Consider the following 21,210-nt stretch of genomic DNA (forward strand, 5'->3'; position numbering starts at 1 on the left):
TGGGGCCCCCCCCTCTTTTTTTTTTTTTTTTAGAGAGAGATTTTTGATATAGGGCATGTACATGTGCTGGAGAGACATAGAGAGACAGAGGAAAAAGAGAGTGAGAAACCACTCTTCTCTCCTACCTCAGGCAGGATGGCCACACTGCAATCCCTTCTTCATTCTCCTTTTGGGATTTTGGGCACACACATACATGTGCCTGGTGTGAGTTTAAGCTAATGGGTCTGGGATTTGGACCACAGTTGACTATGTGGGGGTCCAGCGACAAAGCCATTATGCCATCTGCTGCCCCCTAGAATTATCTTTTCATAGTGGTTATTTCTGTGAGAAGAGAAAATCTGTGATGTTTATTTTTACTTCTCTAATTTCCACTTCTGGAAATTTCTAAAATTAGTATTAAATTGATAAATTTATAAAATTTAAATTTTTAGATAAATATATACTCTATTGAAAATATAGTCATTAACATTTTTTTTTTTGGAGAGATTTTCGCTATAGGGCACGTGCGCTCGCCAGACAGACAGAGAGAGACATAGAGACAGAAAGCGAGAAATCACCCCCCAGGGGGGATGGTCATGCTGCAATCCCTTCTCCTCCATTCTCCTCTCGGGATCTTGGGCACGCACACACATGCGCCTGGCGTGAGTTTTAAGCCACTGGGTCCAGGACGCGAACCGTGGTCGACTACATGGGAGTCCAGCGACATAGCCATTATGCTAACTGCTGGTTCCCTATAGTCATTAACATTTTTAAAGCTCTTATTGATAAAGAGGAGAGGAATAATAATCTATGGAATTAAAGCTTAGGTAGTATAACTATAGACTGTATTTACTTCTGTATTTACTTCTGAACAGTATTTACTTCTGAAGTTCCTGATAGTTCTAATCAAAAAGACACTTAATGGGTCAAAATAGTTATCATTGTTTGATAAGAAGAAGTGTGCATCTTTAACAGTTATAAAAATATTTTTTCTGACAGTACATTCAAGGAAGGAGTTATCATGTAAATAGATATAACCAGGATAGAAAATAGACATCCTCAAATTCAGCTACAGAAAATTGAACATTATTGGCTTAGTTTATTGTGTGCTGCTACAACAGAATATCACAGGCTGGGTAATTCATAAAGAAATTTAACTGTAAGGGCCAGCAGGTGGTGTAGCCGTTGTGGTACTGGATTCGCACATCATTGACTGTGGCTTGAGTCCTGGACCTGGTGGCTTGAAACTCAGGCCAAGTGTGTGTGTGTGTGTGTGTGTGTGTCCAAAATTTCTAGAGAAGAATGAAGGAAAAAGGATTGTGGCATGGCCATCACCCCTGGGGGGGGCGATTTTGTACTTTCTCTCTCTGGGTCTCTAGCAAGCAAACATGCCCTATAGCAAAAATCTCCCTTAAAAAAAAAAAAAAAAGAAATTTAATTCTTACAGTTCTGAGGCTTGGAAGTCCAAAGTCAAGTAGCCTGCACCTGGCAAGGGCATTTGTGCTGCCTCCTGTCATGGTAGAAGATGGCATGGAGCTGGGAGGAAGGGTGAACTCCCTTCTAGAGCAAACCTACTATCACAAAAACAAACCACTCCCTTGTTAAAGATATTAATCCATTCATGACAATAGTGCCCTCATGACCTCATTACCTCTTTTATTTTTAAGAATTTTAATTGTTCTAGTTTTTTCTTTCTTTCTTTTCTTTTCTTTTCTTTTCTTTTCTTTTTTTTTTTGGAGAGGTTTTTGCTATAGGGCACGTGCACTTGCCAGACAGACAGAGAGAGAGACAGAAAGCGAGAAATCACCCCCCAGGGGGGATGGCCTCGCCAAAATCCCTTCTTCTCCATTCTCCTCTCGGGATCTTGGGCATGCACGCACATGTACCCGGCGTGAGTTTAAGCCACCGGGTCCAGGACTCGAACCGTGGTCGACTATGTGGAATTTCAGCCACATAGCCATTATGCTAACTGCTGGTCCCCGTTCTAGTTTTTTCAACAGGGTGCTTATGCTTGCCAGAGGGAGAGGAGAGTAAGAGAGAAAAAAACGTCTGTCTCCCCAGGGGAGATGGCCATGCTGCAATTTCTTCTTCTCTAGTCTCCTCTTGGGATTTTGGAAATGCATGCACATGCTCCAGGTGTGATTTTCAAACCACTGGGTCTGGAACTTGAAACATGTAGGCAGCCATGCCTCCTCCTGGCCCCTAATTACCTCTTTTTTTTTGAGAGTTTGTTTTTTTTTTCACTATAGGGCGCGTGCACTCGCTAGACAGACAGAGAGAGACATAGAGACAGAAAGCGAGAAATCACCCCCCAGGGGGGATGGTCACGCTGCAATCCCTTCTCCTCCATTCTCCTCCCGGGATCTTGGGCACGCACGCACACGCGCCCGGCGTGAGTTTTAAGCCACCGGGTCCGGGACGCGAACCGCGGTCGACTACATGGGAGTCCAGCGACATAGCCATTACGCTAACTGCTGGTTCCCCCTAATTACCTCTTAAAGGTTGCACTTCTCAGCATTATTGCATTGAGAATTCAATTGCCAACACACGAATGTTGTGAGACATATTAAACCTTAACAGCTATTTTTGATGTAATTGTTTCTTTTTCGGTGTGTTTTTGAAGAGATTTTTGTTGTTGTTTGCTATTGGGCTCATGTGCTCACTGGAGAGACAGAGAGACAGAAAATGAGAAATCACCCCCCTAGGGTGGATGGCCATGCCACAATCCCTTCTCCTCCATTTTGCTCTTGATATCTTGGGCACTCATGCTTGCACATGTGCCCAGAGTGAGTTTTAAGCTGCCAGGTCTGGGACTTGAACCATGGTCAACTATGTGGGAGTCTAGCAATGTAACCATTAAGCCATCTGCTGGTCCCGTAGCTGTTTTTTAAACTGAACTCAATAAAAGCATTACTTCATAATGTAACTTAGTGAAGGCGTTCCTATAGGATGGTTAGTTAATTCAGAAATGTCTTAACTCTTACAGAGGTTATCACGCCAAAGGTGGTTTTTAAGTCCACAATGACCAAGAGGATTTTAACTTTGCATCCCCAATACCTTTCCACTAACTAGAGAGAGTTTCAAAGCAGAAATTCAAAGTGTCTTTGAGAACATATTCTGCTTTTTGTTTGTTTGTTATAGCCAATTAAGTACATTTCTCCAGGATGGTTAGTTTTTCTCTGCACTGAAGGGTTTAGGGGCAAGGAAGTACTTTTCTTTGATGATCTTGTTTGCTCTGAGGGATCCCTCAGTCCTGCTGTCCAGCCTCCTGTAATGTGTAAATTCACAGCGGAGTTGAACATAAGGAACACATTTGCATGAGCAGTACCTACGCCATCTGCTCCTTTATTTATTTTTCATAATGTCCTACTATTTCTGTGAGTTATCATGGGGTTAATAGGCATTTAATACCTATGCTTTTTCTTAACCAAAATCTCAAGCATTTCTATACTCTCCCAGTTACATTCGGTCTTGTTCATCTCTAACCACTGAGTAATCTAACATAGTAAATTCATCTGGTATCTAGTTTTCAGTCTCTGCTTATCTCATCTGCAAACTGAAAAGAATTTCCACTTCATTTAGCATTGCCTTCCCTTTTGCCAGTTGCCGTTTCTTTAGTCACTCTTCGTCAAATGATTCATTTCATCTACATGTGTGATAGCCTTTATTTTCTCAATACTTTCAGGGTTAAAAAAAAATCAGTTTGTATTTTTTTGCAAAAAAATGTGCATTTCTAAACCTACGCATTTGCTTACTTGTTGCTGTCAACTTTCCTGATCTTTTCTGTCATGATGGGGTCAGCGATATTCACAAAATGATTCAGAATTAAATGCAGACCTAGAGAACATAGCTACATGGGAAGGGATGCCTGCTTATTTTCAGAATATATTGGGAGGAAGCTGAGTTGAATTGCTTTGCTTGGAAAATACTTTTGTTCATGTCTATGAAAATTTATAGGGTGGGTGTTTAAAAATAGTTACTTGTATGTAATGCAAATAGTTGATCTGCTTGTGATTTGACTTTACGTAAAGAATATAAAGACTAGCTCATAGAAGAAAATTCATCACCTCTTGGTCTCTCCCAAATACCTACCTGTTCCTTAACACATTTAATGGGAACTGGAAGACAGTCAATTAGTGGCTGTTGACAACCTGAAATGCGGATATTCTGCGCTGAGTAGTGAGAAACCCATATGCTTTAGACAAGCAGGTGGCACAGTTAATATTCTGTCCAGAAAATCGAGAATCCCTGATTTATGTTTACACAAAATTTCATCCTGTGAAAATGGGTTGTAGTGCAAAGCCAAGAATTTTCTCTGAAAATGATGTCGAATCTTACTCACAGAGATACCAGAAGAGTGTGCCATGAATCAGGAAAGAGACAATTAGGCTCTGGGACAATTTTAGGATAAATGCTGTTGTCAGGTCCTGATCTAGTGGGCAGTGGGGCTTAGGTGAGCCCAGGGACTCAACCTCAGGACTTCGCCCTCTAAGATATTGCACTTTTCTGCTTATTGTAACTTTGGGTGGGTTCAGTTTTCTGGCTTTGAAAAATCCATATCATTTGGGAGTTCGTAATGCTATTTCTCACTCTTCCTCCTGCTTCTCATTAGAGAAATGTTAAAACTGTGCCATGGGGCCAGCAGGTGTCATAGTGGTTAAGGTGTTGTACTCCCATGTAGTCGACTGCATTTTCAGTCCAAGGCAGCCACTTGAAACACACTGGGTGCATGTGTGTGTGTATGCCTAAAATCCCAAGAGGAGAATGGAGGAGAGGGATTGGGGCATGGTCATCCCCCTGGGATGATTTCTTGCTTCTGTCTTTCTGGTGAGCATATGTGCCCTATAGCACAAATTTCTCTTAAAAAACAAAAACAAAACCAAAACTGTATGTAGGAGAGACAAATAGCCACTGGGAGATTACGTGAAGTTTCCAAGGTGTGGCGACTCCACCTTCTCCATTACAACTTCTGTAAAATGCAAATGTCTTTCTGTAATTTTGCAGTGGGAACTATTTTTGCCAGTTCATGAATGCTGCTACAGGAAGGTTGGTGGCAAGGGCAGATTCTTTCACATGGAATAAAGACCCATGCATGTGACCTGCACATGAGCCTTTTCCCGACACACCACCCCAGGCTCACTTTGCTCCAGCTTTACTCATCTCCTTGGCGTTCTTCAGAAGTACCAGGTCCCCTCTTTAAGACCTCTGCACTCGCTGTTTATGGACCTGGAATGCTTTTGAAGGGTGGCAGCATATGCTACCCTAGAAGAAGCCACTTTGCCATAGGATTACTTTGAGGTAAAGGCACTTGAAAAACAGCAGACGTGAGAAGGGTGCCCTCATTTCCCCCTTTTCTCCCTGAAAACAGAAGATAAAAACTCCTTTGTGGGGACCAGCAGTTGGCATAATGGCTATGTTACTGAATTCCGATGTAGTCGACCGCGGCTTGAGTCCCTGACCTGGTAGCTGAAAGTCATGCTGGGTGCGTGTGTGTGCATGCCCAAGATCCCAAGAGGAGAATGGAGAAGAGATTGTGGCATGGCCATCCCCCCTGAGGGGTGATTTCTCACTTTCTGTCTCTCTGTTTCTGTCTTTCTGGCGAGCACACATACCCTATATCAAAAACCTCTCCAAAAAGAAAAACAAAAACAAAAACAAAAAAACTCCTATGTGAACAGTAATGTTCCTATACCAGGAAAAAAGAAATGTTCTTTCATAAGGAGTCATAGCCGAGAGAATCCTGCCCAAAGAGACATTGCTAAAATAATTCTTATCTTCCTTTAAGCTACCCACCTAATTTCATTGCTTCCCCACAGTTGCCTTTCTTTGTTCACCTAATACAAAAGCATGTAGATTTTGCCACTCTTTGACTCTTCCTTTTTTATGAGGGCTTCCATACCATATAAAACTCACATTAAATGCATTTGTATACTTTCCTCCTGTTAATCTATTTCATGTCAATTTAATTCTCAGACCCAGTGGGGACCCTAGAGGGGAGAGGTAGAGTTTTCATCCCCCTACACACTTCTCCCAGGTATGCATGCAGCTTATTTCCTCACTGCCTTCTGGCCTTGACTCAAATGTCACTCAGTGAGGACTGACTTAGCCACCCTGTTGGCAGCTGCATCCCTCCTACCCACTCACAGAGCTAACCTTGTTTGTCTGGTTCCACCATTAGAATTTAAGAAGGCAAGGTGTTCCCTCAAATCCTGCTTTATTCACTGCTCTAAACTCAGTGTCTAGAACAGCACTGGGCGTGTGGAAGACGCTCAATAAATATTTGTGGACTGACTGAATGAGTGAGTGATATCTGGAGGAGCCAGTCACTTCCAGCCATCAAAATAGCAGATAGGGGATTCTCAAAGGGCAACATTAGAGTCTCTAGTTATATAGACCAGTAAGCATAAGTAGAAAGACAGAAAATAAGCAAGCATTTTAGGGTCAGCAAGGGTGTAATGATTAAGGTACTGAACGCCCACATGGCGGGCTGAGGTTCAAGTTCTGGACTTGGTGGCATGAAAAATCATGCTGGGCGCATGTGCACGAGCCCCAAATCCCAGGAGAATGGAAGAGAAGGGATTGTGGCATGGCCATCCTCCCTGAGGGTGATTTCTTACTTTCTCTCTCTCTGTCTCTTTTTCTCTCTCCAGTGAGCACATGTGTCCTGTGGCAAAAACCTAAAAAACAGCAACAAAAAAACTTCTTTCTTTAATTTACATAATCATGTGTACTTGTTCACTAAAATGAAAAAAACAATTGTGTATTGGGAAAACATATCATCCTTAAAATATTTGTATTACATTCCTCCTTTCCATTTGCTCTGCCTAGTCTAGAGAATTCAAATTACACATGGCACTTATCTACCTTTCGGTGGGACACTTTTCCTTTCTATGCAGTCATTTCAATTGCGAAGAATAAAAATGCTGTTAAATACAAGATTACACTGTTTGTACTAGTAGATAGAAACTGTTTTTCTCCCTTTTTGTAGTTCTGGCAATCCAGAAAATACTGTATATAATAGCTGTAGAAAATATTATTTTAAAAAAATCTAATGAAAGTATTTGTCCTGCACACAATTCGAGAGTTTTTTTATTTTTTTTTTGGGGGGGGGTTTGGTTTTTAGTCTCCATAGATAAAAACTAAAAACAATTGATTTTTAAAATTTGAATTTTTTAAAAGAATTATTTTATTTAACTTTATTTATTTATTTGTTTTAATTGGGCCAGAGAGGGACAGAGTGAGAGAAAGATAGAGAGAGAGGGAAAATGAGAAAGCAAGGGGGACTTTGAATCGTGGTCCACCGTGTGGGAGTCCAGTGCCTTAACCACCTTGCCATCTGCTGGCCCCAAAATTTGAATTTTGATTGGTGAGAATAAAATGTGCATGGAGGTTCTCTTGTTTCTCTAACAGTCTTTCAATTTGTTATTGTTTCAGTTGCTATTTATTGAGCACCTTTTCAATGTATCAATTGCCCTTTCTGGAGACAGGGATCCATAAATGGACAGAAGACAAAGTACCTCATCTCATGGAGTTTGTATTCTGGGACTTGGGGAGGCAGACAATAAACAGGAGTATAAATTAAATAAATAGCATGCAAATAGTGTTTAGGGAAGAATAAAGCAGGAACTACGGGAAGGAGTTCTGTGTTCTGACTGGATCAAAGGTGATTTCTCATGGATATTGTTTTTAATGTATTTATTTCTCATGGAACTTTTTGAGCACAAATCTGACCTCTTCCTGTTGATTTCTCATAATAAGATATTAAGAGTTCCTATCTAGGACTTTTTTTTTTTAATTCCCTAAACAACTCATTGTTTAAATGAAATTAACTGAAAATTAAATATAATTCTTAAAAGTTATTTTGTTTGATGTTTGGAATGCTTGTGGATCAAATAATCCTTCAAAGATTTGAATTATTATGTCATCTAAATTCTTCTGCCTCGTATTATTTAAAATACTTTATTTAGGGGCTGGCAGGTGGCATGGTGGTTAAGGGCACTGGACTCCCACATGACCGGCCGTGGTTTGAGTCCTGAACCTGGTGACTTGCTTTCTCACTTTTTCTCTTGCTCTGCCCCTCTCTGGTCAATTTAAGTAAGTAAGTAAGTAAGTAAGTAAAGTTAAATAAAATAATTCTTTAAAATATTTATTGGAAGAAAAATGATGTGGTATTTTTCCCAAGGTGGTTTTTCAAAGCACTCTTACTATTTCCTTTTAGTGATGATTTGTTCTCTTAGGTAGTCAATGGTTCTTTATAGTTTTTCATACATATTGGGTCATTGGGCAGGTCATGACTCATTCTTGCATAGAAAATATGTCATGCATTTCTCTTTTTTGGGGGGTGAGGAAGAGATTTTTGCTATAGGGTGCGTGCGCTTGCCAGACAGACAGAGAGAGACAGAGAGACAGACAGCGAGAAATCACTCCCCAGGGGGATGGCCACGCCACAATCCCTTCTCCTCCATTCTCTTCTTGGGATCTTGGATACACACACACACACGTGCCCGGTGTGAGTTTTAAGCCACCGGGTCTGGGATGCGAACCACGGTCGACTACATGGGAGTCCAATGACATAGCCATTACACTAACTGCTGGTCCCATGTCATGCATTTCTTGATGACCGAATAGAATTAACAGCTTTCATAGTTTAGTATTGCAGCATTTTTTGCTTGTGGCATTAAATATGTACTTATAGTTCACATGACAGAATTTTAATGTAATAAATAAATTGAGATTTTTCACTCTACTCCTAGATTGCTTAAGAGAATTTTACATTACATGTTCATTTATAAACATAAACTCTGGTGACACTTCTGTTGTGCTGCTCACATTGATGGGTTGTTCAGATACGATAGTGATGTGCAGGTCACGCAATCACTTGTCACATACACATTCAGAGGTTGACAATGATTTGGATGTTGTCTACCTAGCTATTCAACCTTTCAAAAGCTGAGTCTAAAGGTGCTGTGCAATAGTAGATTTTGGGCTAAGTACTGAATTCAAGGTAGAATTCTCGTTCTTCCTTCCTGTCTCAAACTGAGTCATTTCTTGGAAGGGGCACAAAAGTGTCAGTCATTGGAATGGTAGCCTCCCAACCCTCTTCCTGTCTGGTGACCAAAGTATTAAACATGGCATCTGAGTCTCCACAAGGTTCATTCTAAGACTGGGCATGGACTGGTTGGATTTTTACCCTTTTTTGCCTATTTAGTTTTAATGTTCTTGTTCTATAGGCACAGTCAGCAGATTAGGACTTCCTGGTTTAACTATTCTGACTGGCTTCCATTAGAAGAGGATTGGAAACTAAAGTGAGGTTTTAGCAAGTGGCTCAGGCTTCCTATGTATTTACCCTCATGATGCAGCTATAGTATAATTTAAAACAATTATTTATTTTTATAAATTCAGTCACTGTGTATCATTACAGCATACAAAATGAATTTTCCCAGCATGAACACACTATATATTAGTCCAGTCAAAGATATTACCATATACATTATCATCAACAGATAATTTTCCATTTTTGTGCCCCTTAAATATTTTGATTCTGGGACCAGCAGATGGCATAATGTTTACATTACTGGATTCCCACGTAATTGACCATGGTTTGAGTCCTGGACCTGGTGACCTAAAACTCACGATGGACATGTATGTGTGCGTGCCAAAAGTCCTGAGAGGAGAATGGAGGAGGAAGGATTGTGGCATGGCCCACAATCCCCCCTAAGGGGGTGATTTCTCGCTTTCTGTCTCTGACTCTCCAGTGAGCACACATTCCCTACAGCAAAAATCTCTCTTTAAAAAATGTTTTGCTTCTTTCTTATCCCCTTGACTCCCTCCCTTTCACCCTCTCCCATTTCCTACCCTCCTCCCACACTGTGTCTAGTATCCACAGTTGCTTTTCATGCCTTTATATCTTCCAATCTTTCCATTTCTGCCATAGAGTGCAGATATTTGGTATATATTGAGTGGGGACATACAATGCATCTTTTTTGTAATCTGGCTTGTTTTGCTTAGCAGTAAATTGTCCATATTCATCCATTTTCTAGCAAATGACAGGTTTTTTTTTTTTTGCTGAGTAGTATTTCATAGAGTATATGCACCACACTTTTTCAGTCTATTCATCTGTTTGTGGACATTTTGTTTGTTTCTATGTCTTAGCAATTGTGACTAATGCGTCAATAAACATGGATGTGTAACTGAGTATATTCCTATTCTTTGGGTAGATACCCAGGAGTGGAATTGCTGGATCATATGGTAATTCTATTCATCTTTGAGAAACTTCTATATTGTTCTCCACAGTGGCTGTACTAATTTACATTCTCACCAACAGCATGAGAGAATTCCCTTTTCATCACAGCCTCACCAGTACTTACCATTCTTTCTTTTTTTGTAATCTTAGTCATTCTGACTGGAGTTAGGTGGTATCTCATTGTGGTTTTTTGATTTGCATATTACTTATGATAAAGGATGTTGAGCATTATTTCATATACTTTTTGGCTGTTTGTATGTCTTCCTTAGAGAGTTGTCTATTCAATTCATTTGCCCATCTTTTAATTAGATTTTTGTTTGTTTTTCTGGGTAAACTGCTTGAGTTCTCTGTGTATTCTGGTTATCAGTCCTTTATCTGAGGCATACTTTGCTAATATAGTCTCCCTTTATGAAGGTTGTTGATTCACTCTAATTATTATTATTATTATTTTGCTGTGTAGAAGCTTTTTAACCTGATGTAATCCTACTTGTCTGTTTTAGAGATTATCACCTGTGCTTTAGGGGTCTTAAGAAGTCTTTGCCTACTCTAATGTCTTCAAGACTTTCCCCTGTGTTATACACCAGTAGTTTCATTGTTTGATGTCTTCGGTTTAGATTTTTCATCCATTTTGAATTGATTTTTGTTAATGGTGAGAGATAGGGGTCCAGTTTCATCTTTCTGCAGGTAGATACCATTTTTCCAGCACCATTGACTAAAGAGATTTTCCTTTCCCCACTGGATTGTCTGTCACCTTTTGTCAAAAATCAGTTGACTGTATGTTTTGGAATTTTTTTTTTCTTGGGGTCTCTATTTTTTCCCATTGGTCTGCATGCCTGTTTTTATGCCAATACTACACTATTTTGGTTATCACAGCTTTGTAACATATTTTGGGGTCAGGGAGTGAGATGCCTCCACTCTTCTTGTGCATTATTGCTTTGGCAATAGAGGTTTTTTCATGATTCAAAATTCTATGATTGTTTCTTCTAAATCTGTACAATATTTCTGGTAATTTGATTGTGCTTGTATTAAATTTGTAGATTAATTTGGGTAGAATTGACATTTTGATTATACTAATTCTTCTAATCCAAGAACATGGGGTGTCTTTCCACTCTTTTGAGTCATTTTTAGTTTCCTTTTTTTTTTTTTTTTAAGTTTTTCATAGTGTTCCTTGTAGAGGTCTTTGAATTCTTTGGTTAGGTTTATTCCTAGGTATCATACTTTTTTCTGGCTATAGCATCATTAATATGACCACTGCTGAAGTTCAAAATCAAATAATGAAAAACATTTAGATTTCAATTCCAATACTCAATTCACACTCAGTTGAAACTTAATGATCTGCAAATTTAAACTTGAATGGAAAAGTGAATTTCTTTTTGCTCATTTGACCCTATGATTTTTGTCTGCCACAGAAGACAAGCTAATAATGAACAGCATCAGTATAAAAGCATGAGAAAGGGGATGGAAACCAAATTTGGTAAAATTCCTAAAAGCTGGGATATATCTTCCCTCTAGAAATCATCTGAAGGTTGGATAGAGGGGAAGTTCTTCATTCAACTCAACCATTTCTTAGCAATCACAGGGGTGACATTTGTGTTGTATGTTCTGAGGAAAGATAAACCTGTTGTCTTCTGCCTCTGTGGCAGCTTCCTTGCCTGAACTGACATTCTTTCATCTTCATCCTGCAACAAGTCTTGAGAGGAGAATGGAAGAGAAGGAATTGTGGTGTGACCCTCTCACCTGGGGCGTGATTTCTCATTTTCTTTCTCTTAGATATCTGCCTCTCGGTCTTTCTCTGGCAAATGCACTTGTCTTATGGTACAAAATCTAAAAAAGTAAATTATTACTATTACTTCTGTTATGAACAACTACTACACCTGTTTCTGGTAGTACTGATACTACTGCTGTTTTTGTTGTTGCTGCTATAATCAGCACAGCTGGTAAGCTAGTTTGTGTGGGCTCCTTTCAGGCCTGGGGAAGCACATTCACATTTCGCATTGTGATACATTTTTGGCCACCCACCAGGGATGGGCATGGCAGAGGAAAATGGGAAACATTTGGATACAAGAAAAAGTTGGAGAGTTTATGCTTAAAAAGTCACTTCTAAAATTGTGGTGTGACCCTCTCACCTGGGGCGTGATTTCTCATTTTCTTTCTCTTAGATATCTGCCTCTCGGTCTTTCTCTGGCAAATGCACTTGTCTTATGGTACAAAATCTAAAAAAGTAAATTATTACTATTACTTCTGTTATGAACAACTACTACACCTGTTTCTGGTAGTACTGATACTACTGCTGTTTTTGTTGTTGCTGCTATAATCAGCACAGCTGGTAAGCTAGTTTGTGTGGGCTCCTTTCAGGCCTGGGGAAGCACATTCACATTTCGCATTGTGATACATTTTTGGCCACCCACCAGGGATGGGCATGGCAGAGGAAAATGGGAAACATTTGGATACAAGAAAAAGTTGGAGAGTTTATGCTTAAAAAGTCACTTCTAAAATAGAAATCTACCAGCTCTATCAAACACTTCAGCATGATGAAATTTCAGTTCTTTATTAGAAATTTTCCCAGTCCTATGTATCATTACAGAACTATTCTTAGTATACATATGTGTATATAATCATTATGAACTGGCTGTAAGTCAAGGTTTTAAAAAAATATTTGTATATAGCACACTCTGTTTTCCTTGGAGGATTGGTTTCCCCCACTAGAGGCAAGATTGCTTTGAGCTTAGAGATTCTGTAGAAGGAGATCTGAATTTGACTCCATATCATCTAATACACATTTTATCAGGAGTTAAGAAAACATATTAACCAAATCAACTCTGTCTTGATCATTATTGCATTACTAAGAGACATACATGAGAGTGGCTAGTTTATAAAGAAATAGGGGTTATTGACTCAAAGCTCTGATGACTGGAAGTCTGAAGGCTTAGGCCTGGCATCTGGAAGGTGTACAACATGGGCAGTTGAAGCACAGAGGATGATAAGCATTTGCAGAGGGAACTGTGGACATATTTCTCTGTTTTATAATAACCAGGTCTTCTGGGAGCCAACCCTTTCTCAGGAGAGCTAAAACGTCCTGGGCCTCACGAAACCTCATTAATCTATTTATGATAGCATTGCCTCTATGACACAATCACCATGATCCCATCACAACCCATTATACTTTTCTAACTCCCAACCTCAAATTCCAAAACATGAAACTTTTGGACAAACTGCCATCCAAATCATAACAAACTTGAAGAAGTCTCTTAGCCTGAGCATCAGTTTTATTGTCTATATATTCTGAATACTGTAACTGGATTTTCTTTGAGGACACAGGGGAGAAACACACATAAATATAATTTGTGAGCTGCCAGGCAAAGTAGAGTTATTACGTGACTGTGACAAATTTTTCTTCTGATTTCCAGTGGCACTTTGTACTGGAGGGCAAGTTTAGTTTGATGTAGAGGTGAAAGCTATAGTCTGGTTGGAAGTAAGTTCCATACCTGAGGAAATAAGTCTGGGAGCCAAACCATGGGGCTTTCCACTTTGTTGGTCTGGTGACCTGAGATGAGTGACTGCAAACAGAATCTAAAAGCTACATAGCTCGAGGACTACAGTGATAATTAAGTAGAAAATATTTATGAAGGCACTGGGCTGGTGTTTCTGTGGTTACTTGGCCAGTGTGTTCAGAGCATTCCTCCAGGGTAGAAAAAGGTAGAGGTGAGTCAGAGTGGCACTGAGTAGACAGCTTATAGATGGGAAAAACCTAGACTCAGACTCACAGTACTGGCTTCATCAGCTCTGTGACCAGAGAAGAAATGCCCTCAGCCTATTTCCTCAGAAGTAAATCAAGAGTAGTAATAACAATAATAATGATTTTCTTCTTAGCTTTTGGGAGTTGCTGTAAGGACCTAAGAAAAGTAAGGTTTCACATGTAATAAGGCCCCCAAAATTTGTCATATCCCTCTTCACCCCTAAAGTTTAGAGTCATGCCCATGATAATTGTCCTCATTCAAGATAATCTTAAACCATGCCCAGGTGTGTTATGTTGATTGAAAGCAGGGTCCAGGGTGCTGTTTTGATAAAGTGTAGTCTGTTCACTATAACTTTTTACCACCTCTGCCTCCAACAAGCTGCCTTTTGGGTGGTGAAACACTGATAAGATTAATGGAGGTAAAGGAGAAAAGGAAAAAGAGGTGCAACTGACAGAAAGTGGAATGCGGTGCAGGAGAAGATACAGTGCTAATCCCAGTGCATTCAGTAAGATGAGGCCCTTCCTGTACCCCCCCCCCCTTTTTTTTTTTTTGAAAGAGGTTATATCAGCAGTGAGGGTATGTGTGCTTACCAGAGACAGAGAGAAACAGAGAGAGGAAGTGATAAATCACCACCATGCTACTATCCCTTCTCCTCCAATCTCTTCTCGGATCTTGGGCATGCATGCATATATACCTGGCATGAGTTTCAAGCTGCCAGGTCCAGGACTTGAACCATGGTCAGCTCCTTAACCACTACACCACCTACTGGCCTGCCTTTTTTACCATCCTCCTCTCCACTAGAGTGTTGTGAAGGGGAAGCCAACCCAGATTTTCAGAGCACAGGCCAGCTCTGTAACACAGTGGTAATGTGCTGCTCAGGAGAAGCTGGATCCCACATGGTGGCCATGTTTTGAGCCTCTGGCCTGTTCTGCCTTAAACACACTGGCATACATACAAGTAGCCAGGATCTGATGAGCTAGAGAACTGGAGGAAAGGGATCATGGCATAACCAGATCTTATGGAGGGTGCTCATCTCTCTCTTTCTCATACGTGCTTATGTATGTGCTCCATCATGCATAAAGAAAATAATAATTATAAAAAAGGTGTCAAAAGGAGAGAACATATGGTGTGGTGGGAGAAGCTACACCAACCTGGACTGGGGAGACCTGTGGCTCACTGCCAGTCCTCTCAAGCTACAGCCTCATGACCAGGTCTGTTCACGTGGGATGTGTAATAGTAATACTGAGAATACCTAATGTGCGTTAAACTTTTACCTGGTATTCTACCTGCATGTTCTTGGTAAATTCTGAAACAAGTCTGAAGGCTGGATCTGAAGCCCAGTAAGTCCCTTACCTCCCTGCTCCTGTCATAGAGTTAGAAGGTGGCAGAGCCAAAGTGGGAAACCAGGTACTCTTGACTGCCCCTTCTGCTCTAAGCTTCTCTGTCATGGATGGCTAACGATGTCTAAGTAAACATGTCTGCCTGGGGACACCCTTCAGATGTGGTTATACAGGCAGTTTGTCTTATCTTCCTAGAGAGGGAAGTGGGGGATAAGTTCTTTTGCTGCTGAAGGCTCAACGAATAAATGGAATTGGTTTCTGACAGACTGTTAATTAGAGGACTTCATAAAGATTACACCCTAGTATAGTAACCTGACTTATATGTGAGTAGCAAACAAGAGAATAGATGGCCGCCACCCCAGAAGAGGGCAGTGACCTAGGAGTTGTTGATGTTTTAGACATGAAGGGAATGAGGAAATACCTTCACCAAGGTCATGGTGCTCAACTGTGCAAACACTACTGAGAAGCTGGACGAAAATGCCCACAGGATTTAGCAGTAGAAGGCAGTTTGCTTTGCCCGTATCTAAGAGCACATCATCCATTTCACTCTGTTTTTATTCAACAGGGTTTTCGAGGCTGTGTTCTATAATTTTGTCCACAGTTTGGATCACTGTGTGCATGCCCTACTCCACACAATGCATGTAAATCCCACCAGGACACAAGTGTACTTGCTGTAGCTGAATGGCTCGGCAGTTGCCAGAATTAGTTATCTAAGTCTCTCTGGACCTGGCTGTTTCAATCAGTCAATAAATCTGCAGCTCTAATGATTATTTTTGTCTTTAGACATATTTCGCCCGCATCAGAAAGCTGATGTGTTTTTCTTAAACTTTTTTTTTTTTTTTTTTTTTTGCTTTTGGTCATGAAGTATTCCAGTCATGCATTCTGTTGGCTGGAAGAGTGAATTAATAGTAATCTAATCATGCCGGAGGCGCTAATGGCTTTGTGAGCTGGCATCGAGGTGAGGCTGCATGTCTCTGTGGGAATGCCACGTGAATGAGCCTACTGCTCACTTAACCTGCTGTTCTTTTCTCTCTCTCTGTTTTCTCTCCTAGGAAACAAATGGAAGACTGCTGTGACCCTGCCCATCTCTTTGCTATGACTAAACTGAACTCCCCCATGGGGAAGAGCATGTGGTATGATGGGGAGCTTTTATACTCATTCACCATTGACAATTCGACATATTCTCTCTTCCCCCAGGTTGGTAAAGAGTTGATTCATGTCAATTTTGTTTCTTATGTTTCTTGTTGTCTTAAGAAAGGGATACATAAGTTTGCCTAACCTATTGGATCTACTTTTGTTCACCTTCTTCCTTCTCCTCTTCATTTTAAGTATTTTCTTGATGTCTGTCACTTCTTTTGGGGAAGAACTCACACAATGTTTTGATGCAAGAGTGGAAGTAGAACACGACAGGGGAGTAGGAGATCACAAATGGCAGTTTTCTAGCCCTTCCAATTTAAGTCATCTGAGACTGAGGGCAACATGCAGAGAATCTCCAGGGAATTGTGGAGTTCTACTGTCTGGAGACTGCTGTGGAATGAACTGGAGGGTTTTTGTGATATTGAAATGCTTTATTAGGACTGATATCGCCCTCCAGGAGTGAGTACCACATGGCTAGACAGTTGCTTCTTAAAATCTTGAATGTTAAGCCTGTGGTTAGATGACTGCTATGACGTGGAAGGGTGACCAATATGGACAGAAAGAATTCAATGTGACCACTTCCGAAATGGTTTAAATCAAGCTACTTCCTAAATGTTTTTTTTCCTTGGTTTTCTGAGTATCAAAATAAAAGGTTTTACTGGAATACATTTAGGCAGAAAGTGGAGAAAAGAAGAAAATCTTTAATCTAGGGAAACCTAGTTAGGGGGAGAGGAGACCTTTCTGTAAAGAATTATTTATTTAATTTTATTTAGTGTTATAATTATTTATTTTGCTATAGGGCAAGTGTACACGAGAGAGAGAGAGAGAGAGGGAGAGAGAGAGAGAAGGAGAGAAGGAGGGAGGGAGGGAGAGAGAGAGAGAGAGAGAAGGAGAGAAGGAGGGAGGGAGGGAGAGAGAGAGAGAGAGAGAAGGAGAGAAGGAGGGAGGGAGGGAGAGAGAGAGAGAGAGAGAATGAGATAAAGCAAGCCACTAGGTCTGGAACTTGAACTGTAGTTGGCCTTGTAGGAGTCCAACACTCTAGGTACCATGCCACCTTCTGACCCAGGAGAGGAGATCTTAAAATTGCCATAAGAAAAAAATTGAGAAGTGATCTCAGCTTCCCCAAGTCTTCTAGTCACTTTTGGTTTGACCAGATAATTGTATAGGAAGAGAATTCATGATCAGGGATGGGAAGTGGGACTGAACCTTTCATGGATTTCTATTAATAGCCAATGAGTCTTTAAAGGAGGGATTCTAGCGGCCAGTAGGTGGTGTGGTGGGTAGGGTTCTTGGATTCCCACATGGCCCACCAGAGTTTGTATCTTGGACCCAGTGACTTGAAGATCACAGTGGTGCATGTACATGCGTACTCCAGATCCCAGGAGGAGAACAGAGGAGAAGCAATTGTGGCATGTCCATCCCCCCGCTCGCCCAAGGGGGTGATTTCTCACTTTCTCTCTATTCTCTGTGTCTTTCTGTGGCAAGTACACGTGTCCTATTCCTATGACAAAAACCTAAAATAAAAATAAATAAATAAATAAATAGATAAATAAATAAATTCGTGGGGTCCTATAGAGTTGAAGGGCAGGTTCTGCTAGATCTCCAAAGTCATACTCTGTGAAATCACTCACATTTACTAGCTCATCCTTAGGTGTTTCCGTTTAATTTAATTGCTTTGGAGAGTAGTGATACTTTAAACCTGAATAAGAAATAGACTTAATTTTTTGACAGCATTTATATGTTCTCTCTCTATTCTTCATTGACCCTTTATATACTTCTGTGGCAAAGGAAATGACTGAGTCATAAAACGTGGAACTGAATTTTATCTCCATCTCTTACTAACTGGATGCCTTGGACAGATCACTTAACTCTCCCGAGACTCAGCTGTATGATCATCTGTATACTAGACAGAACAGCATTCATCCTGTCTGCCTCACGGAGCTGTGGTTAAGATCGATTCATGCAATGCATGTTAGCGTGTTTTGTAAAGTACAAAGAAATTACATAAATGTTTGATGATAATGTGCTAATTTATATGTTGCATCTTGAGACTGAGGAATGAAATATGTGATTGTATTAGAGCTAATTTTGGCAAGATACAGAAACCTCCCTAGGTATTTTTGACAGGAAGATATTTCACTTAGGGAATTAGCCATTCCAACAAATCATTGAAAAAATAAAGTGGGTGGTAAGGTAGCTCCTGGAGTTACAGAGTTCAAGAACTTAGTGCTCTATCTGCATCTAGGGACTAGGGAGCCCTAACTGCCATGGCCATCAGCCTGGTCATGACTGCCTCCCACAGAAACAGAAGCAGGATGGTGGGTTCCCAAACTCCCACTTCATCCAGATCTCCCTTGAGTGTATCTAATAGGTAAAGATGAGTTTGCATCCAGAACACGGTTTATAAAGAGGGTTTTTATTATTATTATTATTTTGTTTATTTGTTTATTTATTTATTTATATTTGACCAGAGAGGGAAGTAGGGAGAGAGGGAGGGAGGGAGGGAGGGAGGGAGGGAGGGAGAGAGAGAGAGAGAGAGAGAGGAGGAAAGAGAGAAAGCGCAGGACTCAAACCACGGTCAGTTATGTGGGAGTCCAGTGCTCCTAGCCACCATGCCATCTGCCAGGCCCCCTATAAAGAGGTTCTTGAGAGGTGGTTTTAAACTACCAACCCTTAGCGTAAAGCTAGAAATAGCATAAAACAGAATATAAGCTAACTAATCCATGAATCTTCTATTGACAAAAACTGGTATTAACTAACTGTGAAATGAGGTGATATAAAGACAATCTTCTTCAACAGCTCATCAAATAGAAAAACAAATTTTACAGAATCCCAAAGAGACTTTTGGTAGATGAGGGCTTTCAGTCATACCAACTGACTTCTAATTTTGTACTGGAAAATAGATTTGAAGGGAAAAGATGAATTGAAGAAATATAAACTAGCATTCTATCTTATCTGCCAGTTGCAGCAGTCGGCCAGTGGGACACATTTCATTTTTAAAATGTGTGCCTCTTTATCCATTTGCAAGGCCAAGGAGCTGTCCTTGAATAATAAAGGAAAGCAGTTTTTTTCTTAGGAAGCTGAAGCCATTATAGCACTGAGTTTGTAGCCAGTCATTACAAAAGGCTGCATCAATTAAATGAGTAGATTCTTAAAAGAGGTTATATATAAGGACAAGCAGGTGGCATGGTGGTTAAGTCACTGGACTTCCACAGGACTGACCACAGTTCGAGTCCTGAACCTGGCAGCCTGAAAATCATGCTGGACATATGTGTGTGTGTGCCCAAAATGCCAGGAGGAGAATGGAGGAAAAGGGATTGAGGCATGGCCATCCTAGCTGGGGGTTAATTTCTCCCTTTTCCTCTCTCACTGTTTCTCTCTAGCAAGTGTACACAACATATGGCAAACAAAACAAAACAAAACAAAACCAACAACAAAAAAACCCCAAACAAAACAAAACAAAAAGCTTAAAAAAAGAGGTTACAGATGTATTTTTCTGATATTCTGAATTAAGTAATTCATTGATAGAAAATTCGGGAAAATCAGTTTATATCACAAAAAGGATAATATATCCTCCCCCCCTTTTTTAAAAAAGATTTTTGCCGTGAGGTGCATGTGCTCACTGGAGAGAGACAGAGAGAGAGGGACGGTGAGAAATCGCCCCCAGGGGTGTAACCACACTACAGTACTTTCTCCTCTTGGGATGTGAGGCATGCACACACATGAGCCTTGCATGATTTTCAAGCTGCTGGGTCTGGGACTCAGACCTCAGGGTTAGCCATGTGAGATCCAGCATCTTAATTGCCACAGCCACCTTCTGGCCCTTACCCCATGTTTTAAAGAAATGTTTCTAGTTTGTTATCAGCAAACTCATTTGCCAGTTAATTGATATATTTCATTTATGTTCTCTGTGGGGAAATTGTAGCATTGTGCACATGAGGCGAAAAGCAGCTGTGTGGAACAGGCTCAGTGCAGCCACTGTGAACACAGCATCCTCCTTTCCCTGAGTTCCAGCAGAATAATGCCAAGTCATTCATTCTCTAACTCAGATCATACATCTGTGCCTTTGCACTCTTCTTCTAAAATACTCAATATATAGTAGCCACCATTACTATTGTGATTATTCTGATGCCTTTCTTTTCATCTTTTTTTTTTTTTTGGAGAGGTTTTTGCTATAAGGTGCATGTGCTCGCCAGACAGACAGAGAGAGACAGAGAGACAGAAAACGAGAAATCACCCCCCAGGGGGGATGGCCATGCCGTAATCCCTTCTCCTCCGTTCTCCTCTCGGGATCTTGGGCACTGACGCACACATGCCTGGCGTGAGTTTTAAGCCACCGGGTCCGGGACGCGAACTGTGGTCAACTACATGGGAGTCCAGCAACATAGCCATTATGCTAACTGCTGCTCCCTCATTTATTGTTTTGTTGCTGCTACCAAGATGCAGTCTTAGAGGGAGATGCTCTGTACTTTGTGAGATGACACCAGTCCTGACCAGGACTGTTTATCTCCTGGAGAAGACGGTGAAGTGCTGCACCCTTAAGAGATGCCACCGTGGCTTTCCTTTATTACAGAGAGCATGTCGTTTCTTGTCTGAACCTCCCACAACTTGTCATAGCAATGATTATGCAGTTTATGCAATTTGGGCACAGCATGGCAGTTAGCTACGTAAGTACATATCTACACATTGCAGCTTTATGAATGTGCTTACCTGCTGATCTCAGTGCCACAGCTTGTGAATTTTTTTTTAAGTTTATTTTATAGATCCAACAGGA

General features: G+C 40.7%; 1 protein-coding gene across 2 annotated transcripts in view; it reads left to right on the forward strand.

Annotated features, from left to right (window-relative positions):
* The window catches only part of ST8SIA1 (ST8 alpha-N-acetyl-neuraminide alpha-2,8-sialyltransferase 1), a 182,936-nt gene that overhangs the window by 38,755 nt on the left and 122,971 nt on the right, over positions 1-21,210 (forward strand). For both annotated transcript variants that reach the window (XM_027774438.1, XM_027774437.1), the window contains exon 2: positions 16,352-16,496. In XM_027774438.1, the coding sequence (XP_027630239.1) occupies positions 16,352-16,496 (145 nt within the window). The remainder of the gene's footprint in view (positions 1-16,351; positions 16,497-21,210) is intronic.

Source organism: Tupaia chinensis, unplaced genomic scaffold (genome assembly GCF_000334495.1).
Source record: "Tupaia chinensis unplaced genomic scaffold, TupChi_1.0 Scaffold000434_1, whole genome shotgun sequence".
In the NCBI taxonomy this organism is placed as follows: domain Eukaryota; kingdom Metazoa; phylum Chordata; class Mammalia; order Scandentia; family Tupaiidae; genus Tupaia; species Tupaia belangeri.